Genomic DNA, 19,664 nt, shown 5'->3' with positions numbered 1-19,664 from the left:
TATAACATATTAATTATACTCGTACACATAAGATTTTATAATAATTTTTCTTCATTTTTCTTCATTTACAAAAAAAAAACGTAGTTTAACGCCAATATTTAGGCCAATGTATTAAGATTACTAAAAAATTGTATGTTTAAAGTAAGTTAACGAAGTCCAGCCGGAAAACACTCAATTAAACTTCTACGCGGTGCTGGAAGCCTAGTAAATATTTCCACAACTAAAGAGTTGCTTGTTTTTTTACTTTTTGATATATATTATTTTAATTTTCTGTTTGAGTTTAGTTTAAGACAAACTATTTAATTTACAAAATAGCTTAGCCTTTTTGATTTTCCAGCAATTTTTCTTTAACTTTTATTATTTTTTAGCTCGATTTCGATGCTGCTTTTCCAGTTTGCACTGTCTGGGTGTTCATGTATAAATAATTTGAAATTAATTACATGTAACAGACTACTGTTCCGCCTGTCTGCTTTATGCGAGTTTGTTGTTAAAACATAAAAAAGAGAAAAGAGCAAACAAAAAATAAAATAAGGACGAGAAAGGTTTCCGTTTCACTGTTGTCAAAGGTGGACGTCGGTCAATTGGCAGTAGAGTGTGAGCAGTGGGTTATAAAATATATATAAAGTATATGGGGAAACAAGATGTGCGACGACTGCTGCACGGATTTATGGTACGCAATTAACAATGCCGGCCATTAAGCGTAACTACAACTACAGCTACAACTACTGCCACGCATACAAGTACAGCAACATTTACAGGCCACAAATACAATTGCACATCCGCGTGTGAGCGCGTTCAACATTTTATAGCATACTTTTATGGGGCAACAAACAGACTTTTATTCGCATTCACACACAGCACGCTCTCAGTACAGCCGCCGGCAGCTTAAATGTTTTGAATTTAAACTTATAATTAAAAAACTTCTCCTCTGTGCCGGACCCCCGACATTGTTAGCCCTTTAATTGGCTCTTTGTTACAGTAGTTTTCCGCTTTCCGCCACCACCAACCCCGCCCACCCATCCATCCCATCCCAGCCACCAAATGGCATTTCAATTCATTGGTATTTTTGTTTTCGCCCTCATCCGCCCTCAGCAGACTTAAATCTTTCATATGTAAATGGAATGTTGAACATTGAAATGGACTTGCATTAAGTTGCATAATTACATTTCGCAATAAACGCTGGACACCGCACACATATAATTGAGTGCCGCCGTTCGCCTTGCCATTTGGACGTGGCACTCTGGTTCGGGCATCCGGCACACACAATATATTATTTATTGCAAATATGCCCATAAAAAGCACAATGTAGTTCGGCCAGTTGAGGGGTGAAGAGCAGTGAAGAGTGGGGGAATCAGAATGGCGTCTGAGGTAAAAGTAATGGCAACTACCTTTTGCACTTTGACATATGACAACAGCTGCGCTGCTGTAAGCTGTGCATAGTGCCCCTGCTGACATGGTGCATAAAAAATGATTACAACGCACAAAAGTCGGGGAACGCAGTGAAATGTTTGCACTTTTATCCCGTGATAATGCCCGGTCCTGGGATTCTGCACGAGCACTACAGTCTACAGTGCAGTAAAGTCAGTGATAGAAACGGCGAAATAGCCCTCCAATATTTGTTTCCGACTTTATGCGCATTTCCCATTTGCTTTAATTAACCGCTCGTTCTTTAATGAAGACAGTAATGCCATAACAATAACTGGAATAATGCACAGGAAAATCGGAGCTACGACACACAGAAAGCCAGGAGAGCGTCGCATATGGCGCATAAAAATGCCGGAAATGCCGTACAAAAACTAATAACCAAACGGAAATGCAAAAATGCAAACGAACATACGTACGTACGTATTTTAACAACAAGACAAAAATAAAGAACACGGAGCGACAGCCGTTTTTATGGCCTTTCTGGGGAATAAACAAAATTGAACCAAAGTTGTGGGTCTGCAACTGAATCTGGCGCTATAGCGAAGGTAGCGACCATAAACCAAAGGACATTAAATGTTCAACTGACAGCGAAAAAACTGAAATTTAATTAATTTCATACGCGAGTCAAATATTTTCAGTAACCAATGCATCTGCATCTCTGTTGATTTCCACCTTTTTGCAACTTAACCTGGGTCTTCCTTTAATATATATATTCCAAATTTTTTACCCGCAAATGTATCCGTACATATTTTTACTCCGCATGTGTTTCAATTCTGGTTTGACATCTATTAACATTTTTCTTGTTGCTGCTCTACCCCTTGCTAAATCCCCTCGTTTTTCCATTTAGTTTGCTTGTTTTTTATGGCCAGACATTTACATAATTAAATTTATAAACATTATTGGTGGCATGCTTTTAGCTTTATTAATTTTGCGCCCGTTTTCGGATGCATATGTCAGGGGAAATGACTGCGGACACACATCGCGATACTCGTCGAACCCCAAGAGCATGGGATTTGGGGTAATGGAGTCCACTTCCTGTTTGCCAGCCACCAACATATGCTTTATACATATATACACATTCCAGATATACATACATATATGTATGTGCTTCAGTTTGTTTATTAATTATATAGGTTTGCTGGCCCAAGGACCCGTTTTAGGGTACGCATATGGGAAGCTCATTTAATCAATTTACCTATAGTTGATGATGGGCGGAAAAGCCGTAAAGGCAAATGAATTACCAATCACACATCTTGATATTGTCATTGAGTTGACTAGCCTTTTTTTCGTATCTTGAATTTAAAATATACAGTTGACTTCCTAAACCTATATAAAATCATAAAGCAGTTAAATAGGGAAAATCCAAACATGTCTTAAAATCGGGAGTTTACAAATATTTTTAAAATTTATATGTCAACACACATATTACTCATTGAGCGGAAGCACATTTTTCTGGACATGCATATCAAAACCATCTTGAATATTGTATGCGGCCCGACAAACTTTATTTATTATTTATTCTTATTTCTGAACGTATATAAATGTTTTAATAGATTGATTAAATGAGTACTTGAGACTGTCCTTTGATTATATAACAACATTATTGAGTTAATTCCGGACCTATTAATTTATTTATTGATGTGAATTGCGTGTCAAGGACAAATACGGGGTTATTTGCAATTTAAAAAACCTAAAAAGCGCTATTACGGGTGAGTAAGTCAACAAATGAACAAAGGCGCAAGATTTTATCATATTTAATATTGAATAAGTGCAAGAATGGTCAAGGGAATGGCCAGCATTTAATTAAGGAGTGCCCGCTAAAAGAATAAATAAGAAAACAGCGGGGGTTCTCTTATTAATTAGTTCACAATTAAAGCAAAAGGACGCTATGCACTGCTGCAAAAAGCAGAAGCACTCGTGCATGTGGGCGTGTCCGAATGACAGAGCCAGAATCCTTCTGCAAATGGAGATGAGATGGGCTGAAATGAGATGAGATAAACTTGAGCTTGAGTTGCTCGAGTTGCCGTCATCATTTTCATTATCATTATCATCAAACAACAAGTGCATTCTTAATTGCTTTCGCTGCGGAGAAGATGCACAAGTTTTTTTTTGTCGTTTGGACTTATTATTTGCCCATAAAGCAAATGCGTAAAACTCGGCGAAGAAAGTTATAATTATGCTGATTGCGGCGGCAGAGTGGCGATGACGTTACTGTTTATACAACAGGACATCTCTTTAGCAGGCCATTGGGAATTTAGGCCAGAATCACATATATGTATATAGATATATCGGTAAGCCGCATTTCCACTTTTGCCATAGATATGCAAATGTAATTAGTTGCATGCCAGGACATGGACACGGATGCAGCCACGGACAGCGAGGATACGGACAGGCCGGGCTACGGACGGCAAGGATACGGACAGCAGCCAACTGTAAAACGCCACACTGCGCTCTCGACGCTCGGCGCCTTGTAAAATGTTAGCGTACCGAAACAATTTATAGCGAAAATAGAATTAAAACCACAAAAGCAAAACATGCCAACAAAGGGGCGAACAAAAAAGAAAAAAATATAAAGGATTCGCAGTGGAGAAAGGAAACAGAGAAAGGGACCTGAGCGATATAAAATATACAAGCAGCCAGCCAAAAGGCAGGACCCACTGCGAAAAAATGCAAAATGGGTGGCGTGGGGCGGTAAGAAAGAGCAGTCGGCTAAACCAAGATTTATATGCGGAAAAAGTCTAAGGGATCCTCACTGGAGTCGTAGAATACCTCTTAGGCGTGGTAATAAAATGAATTAATATTGAACTAAATTGGAAGGCTCCGGGGATTCTTAACTGCCTTAAAGGTTAGGTAATTGTATGCATGGTTGGTCAAAGTAATATTGAAATTAGAAGTACTCAAACTTTACAGAATTTAAAGAAATTACTTTTATAGCATTAGTTATTAACACATTTTAGTATGATCTAAAGTGTAAAACATATTGAGATTTGCAACATCTGTATATTTAATTTAAAAGTACGTATCCGTAGAACTTTACAGAATTTAAAGAAATTACTTTTATAGCATTAGTTATTAACACATATTAGTATGATCTAAAGTGTAAAACATATTGAGATTTTCAACCTCTGTATATTTAATTTAAAAGTAGGTATCCGTAGAATTTACAAGGCATGGATTCATATTTTGATAGGAAGAAAAAACAGAAGACGGAACCATATTGTGCTTCCATTTGAACTCCAGCTTTTTATAGTATGAAGACATTTAATCAGCCAGCTCGGCATTCTCCCATTCTCATATACGCATACCTGTGGCTACAGGGTATGCTCACAAGAGGCAACGAAATCAAGATGGAGAAGGCCGGAGGAGCCAGGTGGGGAGTTTGGGGGGCGTTGGCCAACAAAAAATGTGCATAGATTTGGCCACAATGCCTGGAACGCGGCAGGAACGCTCCCGAGCGAGAACAACGAAATAGGACGATGCATATAAATTTGTAATTCTTGATGCAGCCGCGCCGTTTATTAATTTAAAATTCAATTTCAAAGTGGTCAAGTCTTCGTCATGCAATAAAACGTGGTCCCTGGTGACCATCGCCAATCCCATCCTGAAATGTCTTTTGTGGGAGGGAAGGGAATCAATGGTACTCGTATTAATGCTAGAACAATTAGTACGATCAAGTCTAATTGTTTTTCCCAAGTTCATTTGAAAACCAATGGAGATGGAATAATTAATGTGCTGGACGTTTGTTGTGTGAGGAAATGTGCAGCTGTCACGTCTGCGAACTTAAAGCTGCCAGGTGAGAGTGGATTTAAAGTGTTCTTGGTTTCGTCCCCCAAAGCCACAAATGAATTTTGTATTTTCTGTGTAATTTACTAACAAATTAAGAATATGCCAGATGTTTCCAAAACCCAAAGATATATAAATTGTTTTATTGTCCTAAAGAAAAGAATGTTTCTCCCAGTTTTCATTGCACTCGTCTACGGAAATGAGCAGATATTTTTATATTAAGGCATACGTATTTTTAAAAGCAAATAAACAATGATATTATACTTCAGGAATCAGCAACCAATCACACTGAAGACAATTCGTTCAGTATAACACTTTCCTTTGGGGATTACACAATAAAAGTTCCATAGATAGAACAAGGAAAAGCGGGGTAAAACGAAACAAAACGAAGGAAAATGCTTTGCAGAACATTAAACACAACTGACAGCTCGAACATACGTCACGTTGCACTGTCGTAAAGTTTCTGTTGCCGTTTCAGCCACAATTTGTGGAGGGCGATCCTAGACAAGGCGGCAAGGCAGCGACACACATGGCCAACAACATCGATGACTTCGGGCCATTTTTAATGGAAACTCATTTTTGAGGTTAATTGTAAGCAAAGATGTCTGTTGCCTGGTGGGTTTTTATTATTTTGGTCGGGATCCGGCTGTTTCAGTCCACTATCCAAAGGCAAATGCAGCACATACGCGATGGAGTGGTGGACTCAACTGGCTCAAGGCTAGCAAAAAGGGCATTGTGTGCGGAAAATTATGAGCGAGCGCACTGACCTGGTGGGGCAAACTGGGTTTAAGTTGCCCCACCCTGAGTGCCACCACCAGCAGAAGGGATTAACGTTCTGCAGTGCATTTTATAATGAGCGGAAAGATTTTTCAACGCCCTTTCCAAACAGGATACGCTGTACAGAGACCATTTTATAAGAAGCCAATATCTTAGTTAAGCAATCGCGTGCATCTTCACAATTTTGAGTTGCTAGCTATGGTTAATTTGATTTTGGCAAGGGTTTGCAAAACAGCGCATTACTAAAAACCCGAAGTAATATAGTTACACTATTATTGGCACCGGCAGCAAAAAATGGCCAAGCTTTTAGCCATTAAAGACACAATTAAGGGCATCGAAGTCAGATTGTAAGTGCCTACCCATCGCAAACGTAAAACTTTAAGTGTGCCCATTTTTTGATTGCAATTTCATGTGTAAGCCTCATTTCCATGACCCAAAAGAAAATCCTCTTTGGGCCACAATTCACACACATATTTTCGCTGACTCGACTTTTGGCCACCCAGAACATCATCATTTGCCAGCTGAGCAGCCAAATACCGCTGCGAATTTCCGTTTGCTGATGTTTACCCTTAACCAAAATGCTTTAATTAGACCCCAGCACACGAATTCAAGTTCAGAAGCCTGTACTTTTCCCTCTGCGAAATGGAGAATGGCAAGTGCTTAACATTTTTCCGCTGCCAGGGCATAAATGGCTTAATCGCCGCCTTCAAGCGACACTAGAAGAAATTCCATATGCAATTACTTTAATTACGCCTGGGCAGATTTATCGGTTTGGGGTGCCCGAAAGTATGCAGTATTATGATACTACAAAATTGTTGGCACATATTTCAAGTTGTTCGCTCCGGTGACAATGACACACACAGATGTTGTTCGCGCGCGCTCTGCATACTCGGAAAATGTTATTTATAAAAATGACAGACACTTCTATTTCGCCTCGGTCCCTTATATACCATATACATATATATACTCTAGGTATTTTCGTGTATTCTTTTTTTTCTGGGCGGGCACAGAAAACAATGTGAAAAATGGTAATGTGTGCGCGGCATCACGTTCCACAGCTCCAGAGTCTCTGGGTCGTCCTTTCGCACATACCACACTAGATTAAATTATAATCGAGCGACGAATGGGGCCCCAACTTGGCCAGATTTGTGCAATTGACTGTGTAAGTGTGGCATTGCCAGAATAGCTCTCCAAGTTGCGACCTCCCCTTGTTTTTAATGAAATGTCAGTCACTCGCCAGGACAATTTTTCATCGCAGGACAACAGCAGAAGCAACGGCGGCAGTAACTGATTAACTTTTAACAACCGCTTTTGCATTAAAAAAAAATAAAATAAGAAAAATACTGTTGTGCCTTGCCATTTTAATCGACCATCGTAAATCATACAAGTCAAAATAGAAACCCTTTTTTTACTCCGCTGCAAGTTTGACATTTTTTGTTAGTTTAGGTGATATTTCATATGTGATAAGCCAGTGACATTTAGATGGGTCTTGCCCTCTGAAAACGCCGTCAACTATTTTTCCTCGACTTGTTCCAACTTTCCTATCCCACAGATCTGACCCGATGGTCAGTGTCAAAGGTCATTTGCTGCCTTTTTGCATGGCTCATTGAGCACTTTGTTGTTGGGGTGGAGAAGGCGGAAAAGGTCGGGAAAACGGTTGAGCTAAGCTAAAATTATTTGAGCGGCAAGAGTAAGTGATAAACTATGAGATGAAATGTCCGAAAAAGTGTCAAATAAGACATTTTCCGGTATTAAGTTAAGCACAATGTTTATGAAGGAAAGCCAAAAGCTTTTTAAGGGAAGCACTAGAAGATAAAGCGGTACAAAGCTGATAAGGCAAGAAAGTGGGAAATTCGCCCAAATAGAGGATAGAAATATCACCAAAAAAATTGAATATTTCCGGGAGAAAGCCAATTATTAATCAAGAAATCTCACCCAGACTGATGACATAGAAGTGGAGGATAGGATAATATTTCAGCGCACGACATATTCCAACCTCCTGACTTATTGCCGGATCTTAAGCATCCTGACAAGCCGAAATAATTTTTCACTGCCGATTCGCAATTTTTTGGAGAAACTCGGTGGTGGAAACCACCCACCTTCTTTGCTATACGCACTCGTTTACAATTGTTTTACGCGATTTATGCCACATGTCAAATGCCTGACAAAGGATGACCCGCTTTCATTTCCCCTCTCGTGCTGCCTAACCCAACTCCACATGACAGATAAGTGAAAACTTTTTCCGCGTACGCTAAAAAACAAAAAAACAAGCACACAAACAGTAACCCAAATAAAAAACAGAAGGAGGGGTTAAAAAATTTCGAATGTTTCGAATTTTTTCGAGTCTGTGTTCTTTAATGTGTGACAAGCTCAAAGCAAATGCAAAACTTTGTTACACATGTAACGATAAAAATAAATAAATAAACGCAACAATTTGTTGGGCGAGGGTTGAAGTGCTACCCTGTGACAAGTCGGAGGTCCTTGTCAGGCTGTGCCACCGATAGCACTCACACACACACGCACACACACACATAAAAAACGAGCCGAGGACGGGAGACGATTGCCTCGATTTACAATGCGCTAAGTGTCGCCAAAAGCCACGCGCCAAAAGTTGAGATATCAAAAGGCACCACAAACAAACAGAACACAAAACAAACAAACGCAAAGGAAACAAAGACATATCGTAAGTGGCATCGTATGTCAGGACGTGTCAGGATCACGTCAAGGTGAGCCAAGCAGGACCTTCTGCCTTCCCTTCTGCCTTCAAACCATCTCATTTGCCTGCAAGGCAAACACGGGGACTTTGCATCACGAAGTTCGGTTGATTAAGTTGTAGGCTATTTGGCAGTGAAGTGAAAAGTATCTTTGCCAAATCAACGGAATTTTTCTTTTTCGCGAAAATTTCCAGAGTGTCGGGGGGAAGAATGCATTTATTATTTATCGGGCCAGAATAAAACCGCCGACCGTCTCGACAATATTCACATCATTGTTAGCTCCTCCGTGGTCGTTGGCAAGGCAAAAGCCCCTGGTGCCGCACAATGCGCTTTCCCAAACAAAGAGCAAAAATGCGGCCGAAACTAAAGCGAAACACACAAACAAAGACAGCAGCTTCTGTCCACAAAAGTGAGCTTTGAAATAGTAAATACATACATGTGAGTAGTGCCGTGTTTCCCGTTCTTTTCGGCGGGAATAGAATAATAAACAAACACTGCCTGCTTATGGAGCAGCTGAAATTATGTATGAATGGCTGGGTGAACACGGGCAACTTTGCTACACGAGTGTGTTTGTCGTGGCACATTCAAGTGCTGCAAAGAAACTGCCGGCTGAGGAGAACTCACAACAGCAGGAATTTAATTAACCCCACATTCTTGAGTAAATTTTAAAGATCTTCAAAACGATTAACACGCATTTAATTGGCCCAAAGTACTACATGCTAGTTTAAGATTGATTTATAAGTAAAAGTCACTCATTGGACTTATTCCTAGTTTGCAGGGACATTATGCCTTATAGTTTAGCAATCGAATTGGTCTGCAGTACTTAAAACTATCTGTTCACAAAGCTTTGTTATGATGGACTGCCAATTAACAAAGAAACAAAACACACTCTTTTTTTCTCCTTTCAGATAATATTGCACTAAATGGTGAGCTTCCATCGACTAGAGGACCTATAAAAAGCAACAATTTCACTTTTATTATCTATTTTCGTTTTCCATTTTTCGGGAAGCCAATATAAGTTCAATTTTTTCAAGTCGCTTCCAATTTTATTTAACGTCATTACATCTGAAACTTTAATACCGAAAAAATTGAGATGCTGGATCCAAGAGATGGCGGTGGTGGCTGACTTGCACTTACTTGGCAGCCAAGAGAAGCAAAAGTGGGCTGATTGAGGGCCGATCATATATATGCATATATACATACATATATTGATGCAAAGGAGGACTGTCATGTGGGGGGCATCTACGTAAGTAGGTCTGCTACCAATTTCTACTGATGAATTTCAAATGCATTTTCCGGCATAATAAAATGTGTATATATGGAGGTTGTAGAGGAAAAAAGTGGAAAGCAACCTCAAGAAACGGAAATCCGATTTATATGTTATAAAATATATTCCTCTCGTCACCTCGATTTCATGTATAATTCAAACTAAGTTGGCTAATCTCCAAATACAGTTTTCATTCCTTTCTAAGCCTCTTCGACTCGTTTGATTAAAATCTTCGCCGACGGGGCTTCCTTCATTTCAACCAACAATTGAGACTCTTCTCCATCAAACCGCAATACGCCTTGAAGAAAATTTCTGCTGCACCCTATTCCGAAGGCAAGTTGCCCAACTCAAGACGATTTTTGGTATTTACGTGTGCAGCTCGGTTGCACGCAACACAGCAATCGCAGAATACATATGTGCATGTATAAATATATATACATATATATGTGGTGGCTAGTTTTTGAAATATTTTCGCAATTTGGAGCAGCACTTTATGGCTTTTCGGCAGCACAAATCATATGAGGGGAAATGCGAGTGAGCGAGATGAACATTTAATTGGTCTACATTTAAAAAGCAGCGAAATGTGTTTAGTTGAGCTATATGGCGAGATTTTTTCACAGCAGTTAGTAGCCAAGCCGCCAAGTTATGTTATGACCATAATAAAACACAATTTATGAAGATATGGCGACAGCATGAGCTGTTTAAGTTTAAAATATATGTATTTCAGTAAACGGTGTGCTGCAAACTTATCTGGCCAGTCATGTATTATAATATAATGACCTTTTATCCATTTTAATCAAGATAGCAAAGTTATCGAAGCTTTAATTTTATATTGACACAACTGAGGGAAGTTTAACTAACTACTACAACTTTTGAATAATGTACATTGACTAACGGGCTATTGTGGGCACTTTTTGCAGTTGGACTTACTGCAGTTTTTGCTTTAAGTTCAGCACTTTTGTCATACATTAAATATAAACAGCCATAAGTCCAATAACTTTGCAGCACACACACTTCATTGTATTGAGGATGGCGTATGCAGGGTGCCCAGGATCCAGGATGCAGGATCCTTATTCCTGGCACAGCTTGGTGCCACAGCTGCATTGCTGCAGGGCCAAAATAGCCGGCTCCCTTCTCCGCAGCAAATTTCGCCCATTTAAACTTTTCGCTACTGTGGAATTTTCATTATTAATACGACTTTTTAGGCGGACCGCAAACGGTGCTCAGGGCCGAGGGACGAAGGGCATAAGAGCGAAGTACGAGCGAGGGACGAGGACTCCTGGTGGCCGAGGATGTGGCCAATGCCGCTGGCCAGTTAAATGCGCCCAGTGTATTGTCAATGTTTGTCTATGTGAGCGCACAACGGGCTAAAGCCAAGGATGAAGTTTTCCCCAATGCCCAGAACATGCCATTTGACTTTGCAACAAGTGCAGCCTGGTTGGGTTCTCCCGGCTCGGTTGAGTCCAGCGTTTTAATCAAGCCCAACTAATGGGCCACAGTTCGGACTGCCCCTTTCAGCAAAGGAAAAAAAAAGGGAGGAGTAAAACCTAAAAAACAGGAGGAAGCCCAGGCAAACCGAAACCAAGCCAAACCAAACCGTAACCAGCAAAGCCGCTTATTACTATAAAGTGAGATTAATGAATGCTCCTGCCCCCCAAAACTGCGAAATTCTTGAACGATGCCATCGCAGTCTCCTCTTCGGGTGGCAATTAATGAAATTTATTTGCGCCTCCACGACGGACGGCATATTGTTTTTGCCCAGGGATTTTCCCGAACAGCAAGGAGGAGCAACCGAAAAAGGGAAGATTGTTAGCCGTTTGAGGTGCTAAAATGTTTTTTGGCAGGCAAATTTAAAAGCAAATTGTTTTGGGTTTGTTGCTTTCTGCTCTGCGGCAAAGCAGATTGCCTTTCAGATGATTTTATTGCAATTTGCAGGAAGGCAAGCGGCTTTCATTAGCTCCTTTGCCGTCTAGACAACACCAACGAACCAAAATGTAAGGGGAAGGGAAGTTGGTGGGGGAATAATTAAATGTTTCACAAATAACAAAGTACAAAAAAGTGAAAGAGGATATACAAAATAAAGTGAGAATTTTAATTAAATATATTTGTAATAATTTCAAAACAAACTCAACTGGTTTATAATATGAATAAAGTAAATCAAGGCAGTTTTATTGAAACTTTTCGTAGTCACTTACTCAAACTAAAGACTTGAAAAGACATATACTTAATTGCAACAGATAATACAACACAAGCATCCAGACACTGGCAATTAATTTCCGCATGTAAAAAGTTGCCATGCCATAGGGCAGTTTTATACATTTTTATTTTTTGTCCACATAACTTTTTCTACCTTTGCGCGCTCCTTCATATATACACTATATTTTTTTTATATTTTTTGCGTTATAAATCTCAATGTGAAAATTTTCACACACACACACACACAGAGAAAAGTGTGGAAAAGCGTGGAAAAATAAACGCCACCCAAATGCCAATAAAGGCGCCCACATATGCAGAGGAGCAGCGTTGGGGCACGTTTGAGTTTCACGTGAAAGCATTTTTAATCAAAATTCTCAACAGGCTAAATCAGCGCGAGATCAAAAACACTTGCCACAGCGATCTGTGTGTGTGGGTGTGTTTGTGTGTCTGTGTGTGTGTGCGCGTGCATTCTGCAACTCCTCTTGCTGCTCCTTGCCACAAAAGCCGACGAGCCGCCACACCCACGAGAGCCAGGTTTTTTGGATAGATTGCACCTGCAACACCTGCAAGTAACGTGACTCTGTCTCCTCACCTGTCGAGCAATATCTTGCCAAAAAGTGGGCGGCATAGTAAATCCCCCTTTGCCTTTGCAGCTTTATGCACTCCCAAAAAAAAAACACAAAAAATAGGGGGGAAAGAAAATACAAGTTAAACAAAAGCGTGGGAAGCGGATTCCCACTTCAATATATGTATGTGTATATGCACATATCTTTTGACATGTTTGTTTTTTATGCAAATATCGAAGGAAAGATTAGTTTTGTGCGGGCTGCTGGATAAATCTTGCCACCGGAGGCGTGACTCCTGGCATCCTTCTTTTATTTCCACGCATATTTATGCCCGAAACGCTTAGCCAACTGACTGCGTTAGTCGTTGCGATTTAGTGCTAATGTGGCCCGGTCTTTTGGCCAACTCGCCGCCCCTTTGTTCGCTGGCTGGTGAAATTTAGTGTTTACAATTTGTTGCCTGATTGCTTCTGTTCTCCGCACGCTTTGACTAAATTTATAGCGGGCGATAAGTTTCTTTTTTCTGGTATTGGTGTGTTTATTATAATGCTGTCTTCCATTTGCCGGCTGCATTATTATTTCGCCATTAAGCCAGGACTTTCGCTTCGGCCACGTTGCTGCTCATGGCTGTGTGACTTTGTTATCTGGCGGATGGTGGTCGTGTTTCCAGCTCTAAGTCTCTGGATGAATGTTTTGCTCTTGACAAGAGCAACATTTTAATTATGTGCCATGGCAACAAAGTGGGGTTTCTGGGGGGTTTCTCCACCTTCCGATGGAGAAAGGGGTAATAAATTTTGGTTTTAAGTTGTACAACTATTTCATATTTCATGCAATTCTCCTCCAGTTTCTTTCTGGAGGCTTGTGGGGAAAAAATCTATTTATTATTCACCATATTTTCAACCATAATCGCAGCACACCCCCATCCTGCACTGATGACTTCCAGGTGTTTGGCAGACATTTTGTAAACGGAAAATAATTACGTACCCGAAGGCTGGAAGGTGGAAAATTTATGTACGCGGCGTATGAGTAATGTGCACTACTTTTATCCCCGAGTCTACGAGCTGCAGCTCCAACTTATAATTTACTACTGTCTGCCAGCCATTTTAGCTTGTTTATTATTGTTGTTGTTTCGGGATTTAGCCAGTTGTTTGTTGGTTGTTTATGAGGCCGCCAAAGGGAACCGCAAAATGTGTGAAAATTGCACAGAGGCCAGGTGAACGAAGCAAAAAAAAAAAGAAAACTACTGGATGGGAGCATATTTTTGTTGATACACTCTGGTGGGCCTGTTTTGGTTTTGGCCCTATGTCTGAGGCCCCTACCCTTCACCATTCCACAATGTCTCTATCCGCACTCGGTCTTTTTATGCGGCTAGTTTGCATTTTTAGTTGTTAATTATGCGAGTTGATTATGCTCTCTGTGCACTTTGGCGCCACGTAATTGGTGTGCATTTGATTTGTGGCAAGTTGGAGCGCTCGCTGATAGACTCAAAAGCGAATGGAGTGCACCCCAGTCCATATGCCACATATGGGGGAAGTAATTAGTGTAGTTTACCGAGGACTAACAACCATGTGAGTGAAGGTAAAAGTTCTGCAAAAGACCAAAAAGGCAGGCCAAGGTAACGTTGCTTACTAGCCTCGTTAACACAACAGGATCTCCACACACAAATACCACATATGTAAGTTAGTCAGTGTTGTATTTTGGCTTTTTAGCATTTATATGCAAATCAAATTTCTTTTTACTATGTACTGCTTAAATTTACATTATAAAGACTACATTTAATCCTTCTTCCAAAACAAACTTCAATCAATTTAAGGACATTAAAGGGCTTAATTATGTTATAACCCAAAAACGCTCCTAATTAATTCAGCAAGAATTTGACTTTCGCTTCAAATGAACTCAGCCAACCAGAGACCATCGATCAATATGTATTTTGTATTGGAGTTGATTTACCAAATAATTTGCTTCTTTAATCTCATTAAAAGTTATAACTTCTGCCTTTTCCAAACCCACTCCCCATTAGGGAGAACAATTTTTGTTATTGAACTTTTGCTGTTTATAATTTGGGACCGAAATAAAAAAAAAATAAAAAAAAACAAGGTGGGTGGGAAGCTGAGTGGAGAATGTATAAATACTTGGACTGCTCTCAGTTTAAGCAAATTAGTTCAATTGCCTGGCTATCCAAGCCCATCCGCCCTCTACCCAGACTTGATTAGGCTTAGAGAGCGAAAACTTTATCCTTTGCCCAGTTGTAAATAAGCAAAAGTAAATTTTGGCCAAGTAATTTAAGCCACACAAACAAGCTGGCAAATAACTTTCCACCGCCACCCTTGGGGGCCTGGTGGTTTGAGCTTCCCAAAAGTTTACCATTTACGCCAAGTTCTTTGCCCAGTTTTAATTCAAAATCAATGTATGAACGTAGTTTACATTGCGACGCATCCCAGGCGAAACTTTTTGTGTCGCTCTATCACGACTCTTTTCTTCGTAAACCGGAAAATAAAAGGGATTCAGTTAGATGGGTAATGCAAACTTTGTTCTTACCACACTAAAAAATAAAGATCTATTTCGTCACAAATTTCTTTAGGTTTGGACTGGTAAAGGAGTAGCTAAGCTGCTGAAAATGATCAAGAGACTTCGGATTCGCATAGCTATGCTTAATGCTACACTCCTGGTTTGTTCCAATATAAGCATATACACATATTTGTCTTTGATTTCAGCTACAGAATTTCGCCCAGTGCATCTCCCGCAAAGTGCGGTTCAATTAGGAGGCTGCACTCGAAGGCCATAAATAACTGCAAACGGTGATGTCGATGACGGCACGGCACTTACCTTCATAGATGGTTAAAGTTGCATCTGCGGAAACGGCATCGCCCACCCCGTTCTCAGCCACACACTCGTATGGGGCATCATCGCGTCCCGCCCGCACGGGCTCAATCCGGAGTATGGAAATCCCGCCGGGCTGCTCCAGCACCGTGTAACGCGACTGGGTTCCTGCAAAACGATGGAAACCACGGGGCTCCGTTAAGAGAGGGAGTGAATGGACTGGGCCGGGGAAGCCGTTGTTGGGGGAAACTTACCCGAAACTTTTTTGCCATTTTTGCGCCACACTATCGATGGAGGCGGATCACCGCGGGCCGCACAATAGAAGCTAGCAACGCCGCCCACTCGGACTCCCTGATTCTGCGGCTTCCTGATGATCTCCGGCGGATCTGTGGAGGGTCGTAAAAGAACATGGCAATGTGGGTTACTAACTGGGCTTAAAAGGCTCTGGAGGCACTTATTATTTCGGGCTTAGAAATTCGGAATTTCGAACGCAGTTTTCGGTGCCACACATGCTGAGCTCGCTAAACTGGGTTGGTAAGCCTGTGAGCAAAGAGCTCACAGCCTTGTGTGCCGAAAACATACAAAATAGTGTGGCTCATACGTCCAAGAAGTATACGTTGGCCATTGGTTTCATTTATTTTTGTGTGCGCTAAGAGCATTAAGTAGGCATCAGCCGTTTTAAAGCTGCTGTGCTGAATAACTCGAATGCATTTCCATTATTTCGAATAGCTCGCTTTCTGCCGGGCTGCAGGCAGCGGGTGTTTTCATATATTCTTTTTACATATTTGTCACAATATGCTGTCAATACAACGTCGCATGTTGTTTGCTCACACACACCCTCAACGGAGTACGTGCCCCGCAGATGTGTGAGTGCGGCAAAAAGGATACCAGGCCGCCAGGACGGCAGTGCGGCAGGATTGAACAGGATAGCAGATTGCGGGAATAGGGAAGCCGGGCGTCGGCAGGGAAAACAGATGTGTGGCATTAAAAATCTGGCAAAAATCACGAAACGTTAAACAACCAGCAAAAATATTGTCATGCGTACGTTGCATGCTGCAATATGTAGCCCACATCATGTCGGCATTCGTACGTATGCTTCTTTCGACCCCGAACGTAAAGTAGTTTACCCAACATATCAATTCGATTTATGATTCTGATTTTAATTCACTTTTTGCATCAGACTTTGATTGAAATTAAATATAAAACGCGCCGCTTAAATTGTTAGTGCAATGCAACCTTAGGCCGCAGCCAGACTTACGTGTGAGATACTGTATATATGGTATATCCGAATAATTTGCATCTGTAATGGGCATCAGACCGGTTAGTAATGGCGTTTCGAATCGCGCGCGAGAACGTCGGCCAATATGCTTTCAATTTACGCGAATTATTGTATTATTCAAACTTTGGTTATATGGTATTTTATGTTATGTTTTATATTGCCATACAATATTGCATAGAACTAGGAACTGCAACTTGCAGGACATAACTTAATAAATAACTTAGCCAATACTCCTTAGTTTTTATTGAAATACTTAAAGATACTTAAAGTTATTGTTATGTTATAAAACTATAGTAAAAAGGGTTCATACTCCTCATAAATCAGCACTAGGATACTATAAACTAATTGGTAAAATGAAGCGGCAATCAGCCACTTGCAACATGGATATATTGAAGTACTGGTCCTAGAGAAATAACAAAGGAGGCAAAACTCGGGGACATTGTACTCCGTACAGCCTAAGAGTATTCTAAATAATTTAAAGTTTTCCACAGGGCAAAGCTTCCTGTGGCCACCGCTTTTTGTGGTTAGCCTGGCCATAATAATGGGGCAAATTTGCTGCTGCTGCGGCACAGTCAGTCTGTATCATTTACCAAAGTTTCTGGGCTTAACTTTGGTCGCAGAAGTTTTCTGATCACGATGCCAAGGCAATAAGTTAAGGCAGTGGGGCAAAAGCAGTTGCAATTTATAATGAAAAATTCGGCGAATATTTAAATCAATTTAATATAAACGCAGTTGCAGAAAATGAAGCGTCAGTAAGCAGGCAGAAAAATGGCAAGGAAATGTAGTTCAGCCACCTACAACAATTGTTGCTTTTGCTCATTAAAAAATGAAACGAAGGAAATGGGAAGAAATGACACGTTTTGCACCCCAATCCCAAGATGATTTGCCATCGCGGTTTGGTTTGCTAGATTTGCTGGATTTGCGAAGCACTTGAAAGCATTTTACGCTTACGTTAGCAGTTTTTATAGCCACGACTGAGCTGCCGCCTGCGAATCAGCAATAAGCATATTGGTTTTTGCGGCTGTAATGAGCTCTTCGCTTTTCCGCAGGAAGACGCAAATTCTTCAGTAAATATATATTTTTTCCTCGCATTTGTAAAGTTTTATGTTTGCTTAAACAATTTGATGGCAGGGCAATGGCTAAAGGCGGAGGAAAAAACACAGACAGACAGACGGCGTGGCGCTCAAGACACTTCCGTGCCGACTCATAAAAAGCGTATCATTAAGGCCATAAAACAGGGATTTTTGTTTATTTTGCCGGATTGCCAACACTGCTCGTCGTTTGTTTGGTTTTAGGCCAAAATACAGAGATAAAATTTAAATAAATTTAATTATGCTCGTGCTATTTGGCGGCTCCATTTCCTGTTACAAAGATTAAAGGCATAGCAAATGAAATTTGTAGATTACATAGATACACAGCCCCGGGCCATAAAAGGGGGTGGATGGGTGGAAAATCAAGGAATCTGAACTGCAGCCAAGTTGTGCTAGCGTGCAACTTTTTGCTGATTTTTCATTTCGCACGTTCGGCTGGAAAAGCGAAAAAAAATGGGAAGCACTGGCAACGCAGTCCGCATTGAGCAAACAATTTCGTTGTTGATATGTGCAAATTGATTTGAGCGTTTGAAATGTGCAGTTATAGATACACACCCCACACACACACATACACCCACATGCAGGGGCACAAATACCAATACGCGCATTCAAGCAATTTATATGGAAATTAATACTAACATTTTTACTATGTCCCGTACAAAAAAAGGTTGAGAAAGAACACCACACAAAATAGAAAATTCGAATTGATTTTATGAAAAAATATTCTATAAGCTTTATGCCCAATCAGGGGCGTAGTTAAATAGAACTGAACAGGAGGGTCAGGGTTGGGAATGGGTTAAAGTGAAAATCGAGAGATAGATATGATAATAGGTCAAGGGATCATAAGTGGACGTGTGGTACATTTGCAATTAAATGCAAATATTAAATAACTAGGTATTCAACTTAAACTAACTTAACACAAGGCCATATTAATTTAATAAAGTACACTGCTGTTTAACCAATCCCATTTACATTAAATATTCCAATTCGACTTTGATATTGGATTTGCACTCAAACATTTGAAGTTGAAGCCCAAATTAACAAGCTGAATCAGTTATTTGTACAATGAAATTTGGTTTGCTTAGAGAACCTTGGGAGTTCATTAGATTAATGTTTATATTTATGTTTATATTTGCCATATAATATAGCAACAACTCCCCTTTTTTTTTGTCTTTTGAATATGATTTCCCTATAGCAAAATATATACTTTTAAAGTAACTAAATAAACTAACTTAAAGGATCTAAATTTATGGAAAAATGATGTCAGCTCCCTTTGGTGCCACAACTGCATAAGCTTTTTTTTTGTGGTGCCCCTTTAAAGTATACCCATAACTTTTGGCCCCATTTTCCAATATGCCGAAATGCTCATAAAAATTGACCCCGTGTGGCATTCACGGAAAAGAGGGAAAATGCCTCAATCGCTACTTTAGCCGGGGCATGTGTGTGGTATATACATATATGTATGTAGATGTATGTGTATAAAATAAGCATATGCTGAATGGAATCGTAAAGTATGCAGCTGGGTTTTATGGCCCCAGGCCTAGTTAGGGAAAACTTGAAAGTTAGGCCTCCGGCTACATTCTGGCAATTTATGCTCGAAGCCAGAATTTCAGAGTTCACCAGCCCCATCAAACATACGACTTTTTAATAAGTGCAAAGTGCGAGTGGGTACCATTTTATGGGGCAAAAGGGGGAGATTCAAGTTCGGCTTGTAATGGAAACGCTTCCACTGCAAATAGTCATAAGATG

The 19,664-nt window shown here is 40.3% G+C and overlaps 1 protein-coding gene across 12 annotated transcripts in view; it reads right to left on the bottom strand.

The window, feature by feature from the left end:
• LOC6529747 (tyrosine-protein phosphatase Lar) overlaps positions 1 to 19,664 on the bottom strand; it is a 111,701-nt gene that overhangs the window by 40,137 nt on the left and 51,900 nt on the right. For 8 of the 12 annotated variants that reach the window (XM_039373364.1, XM_039373365.1, XM_039373360.1 and 5 more), the window contains 3 exons: positions 16,804 to 16,845; positions 15,800 to 15,931; positions 15,552 to 15,713 (listed from right to left, as the gene is read on the bottom strand). In XM_039373364.1, the coding sequence (XP_039229298.1) occupies positions 15,552 to 15,713; positions 15,800 to 15,931; positions 16,804 to 16,845 (336 nt within the window). The remainder of the gene's footprint in view (positions 1 to 15,551; positions 15,714 to 15,799; positions 15,932 to 16,803; positions 16,846 to 19,664) is intronic. The other 4 variants (XM_039373367.2, XM_039373366.2, XM_039373371.2 and 1 more) reach the window with 1 other exon arrangement.

The sequence above is a fragment of the Drosophila yakuba genome, chromosome 2R, assembly GCF_016746365.2.
Source record: "Drosophila yakuba strain Tai18E2 chromosome 2R, Prin_Dyak_Tai18E2_2.1, whole genome shotgun sequence".
Classification (NCBI taxonomy): Eukaryota; Metazoa; Arthropoda; class Insecta; order Diptera; family Drosophilidae; genus Drosophila; species Drosophila yakuba.
The sequence above is the reverse complement of the archived record's forward strand: the minus strand, read 5'-3'. Positions and strand labels throughout refer to the sequence as shown.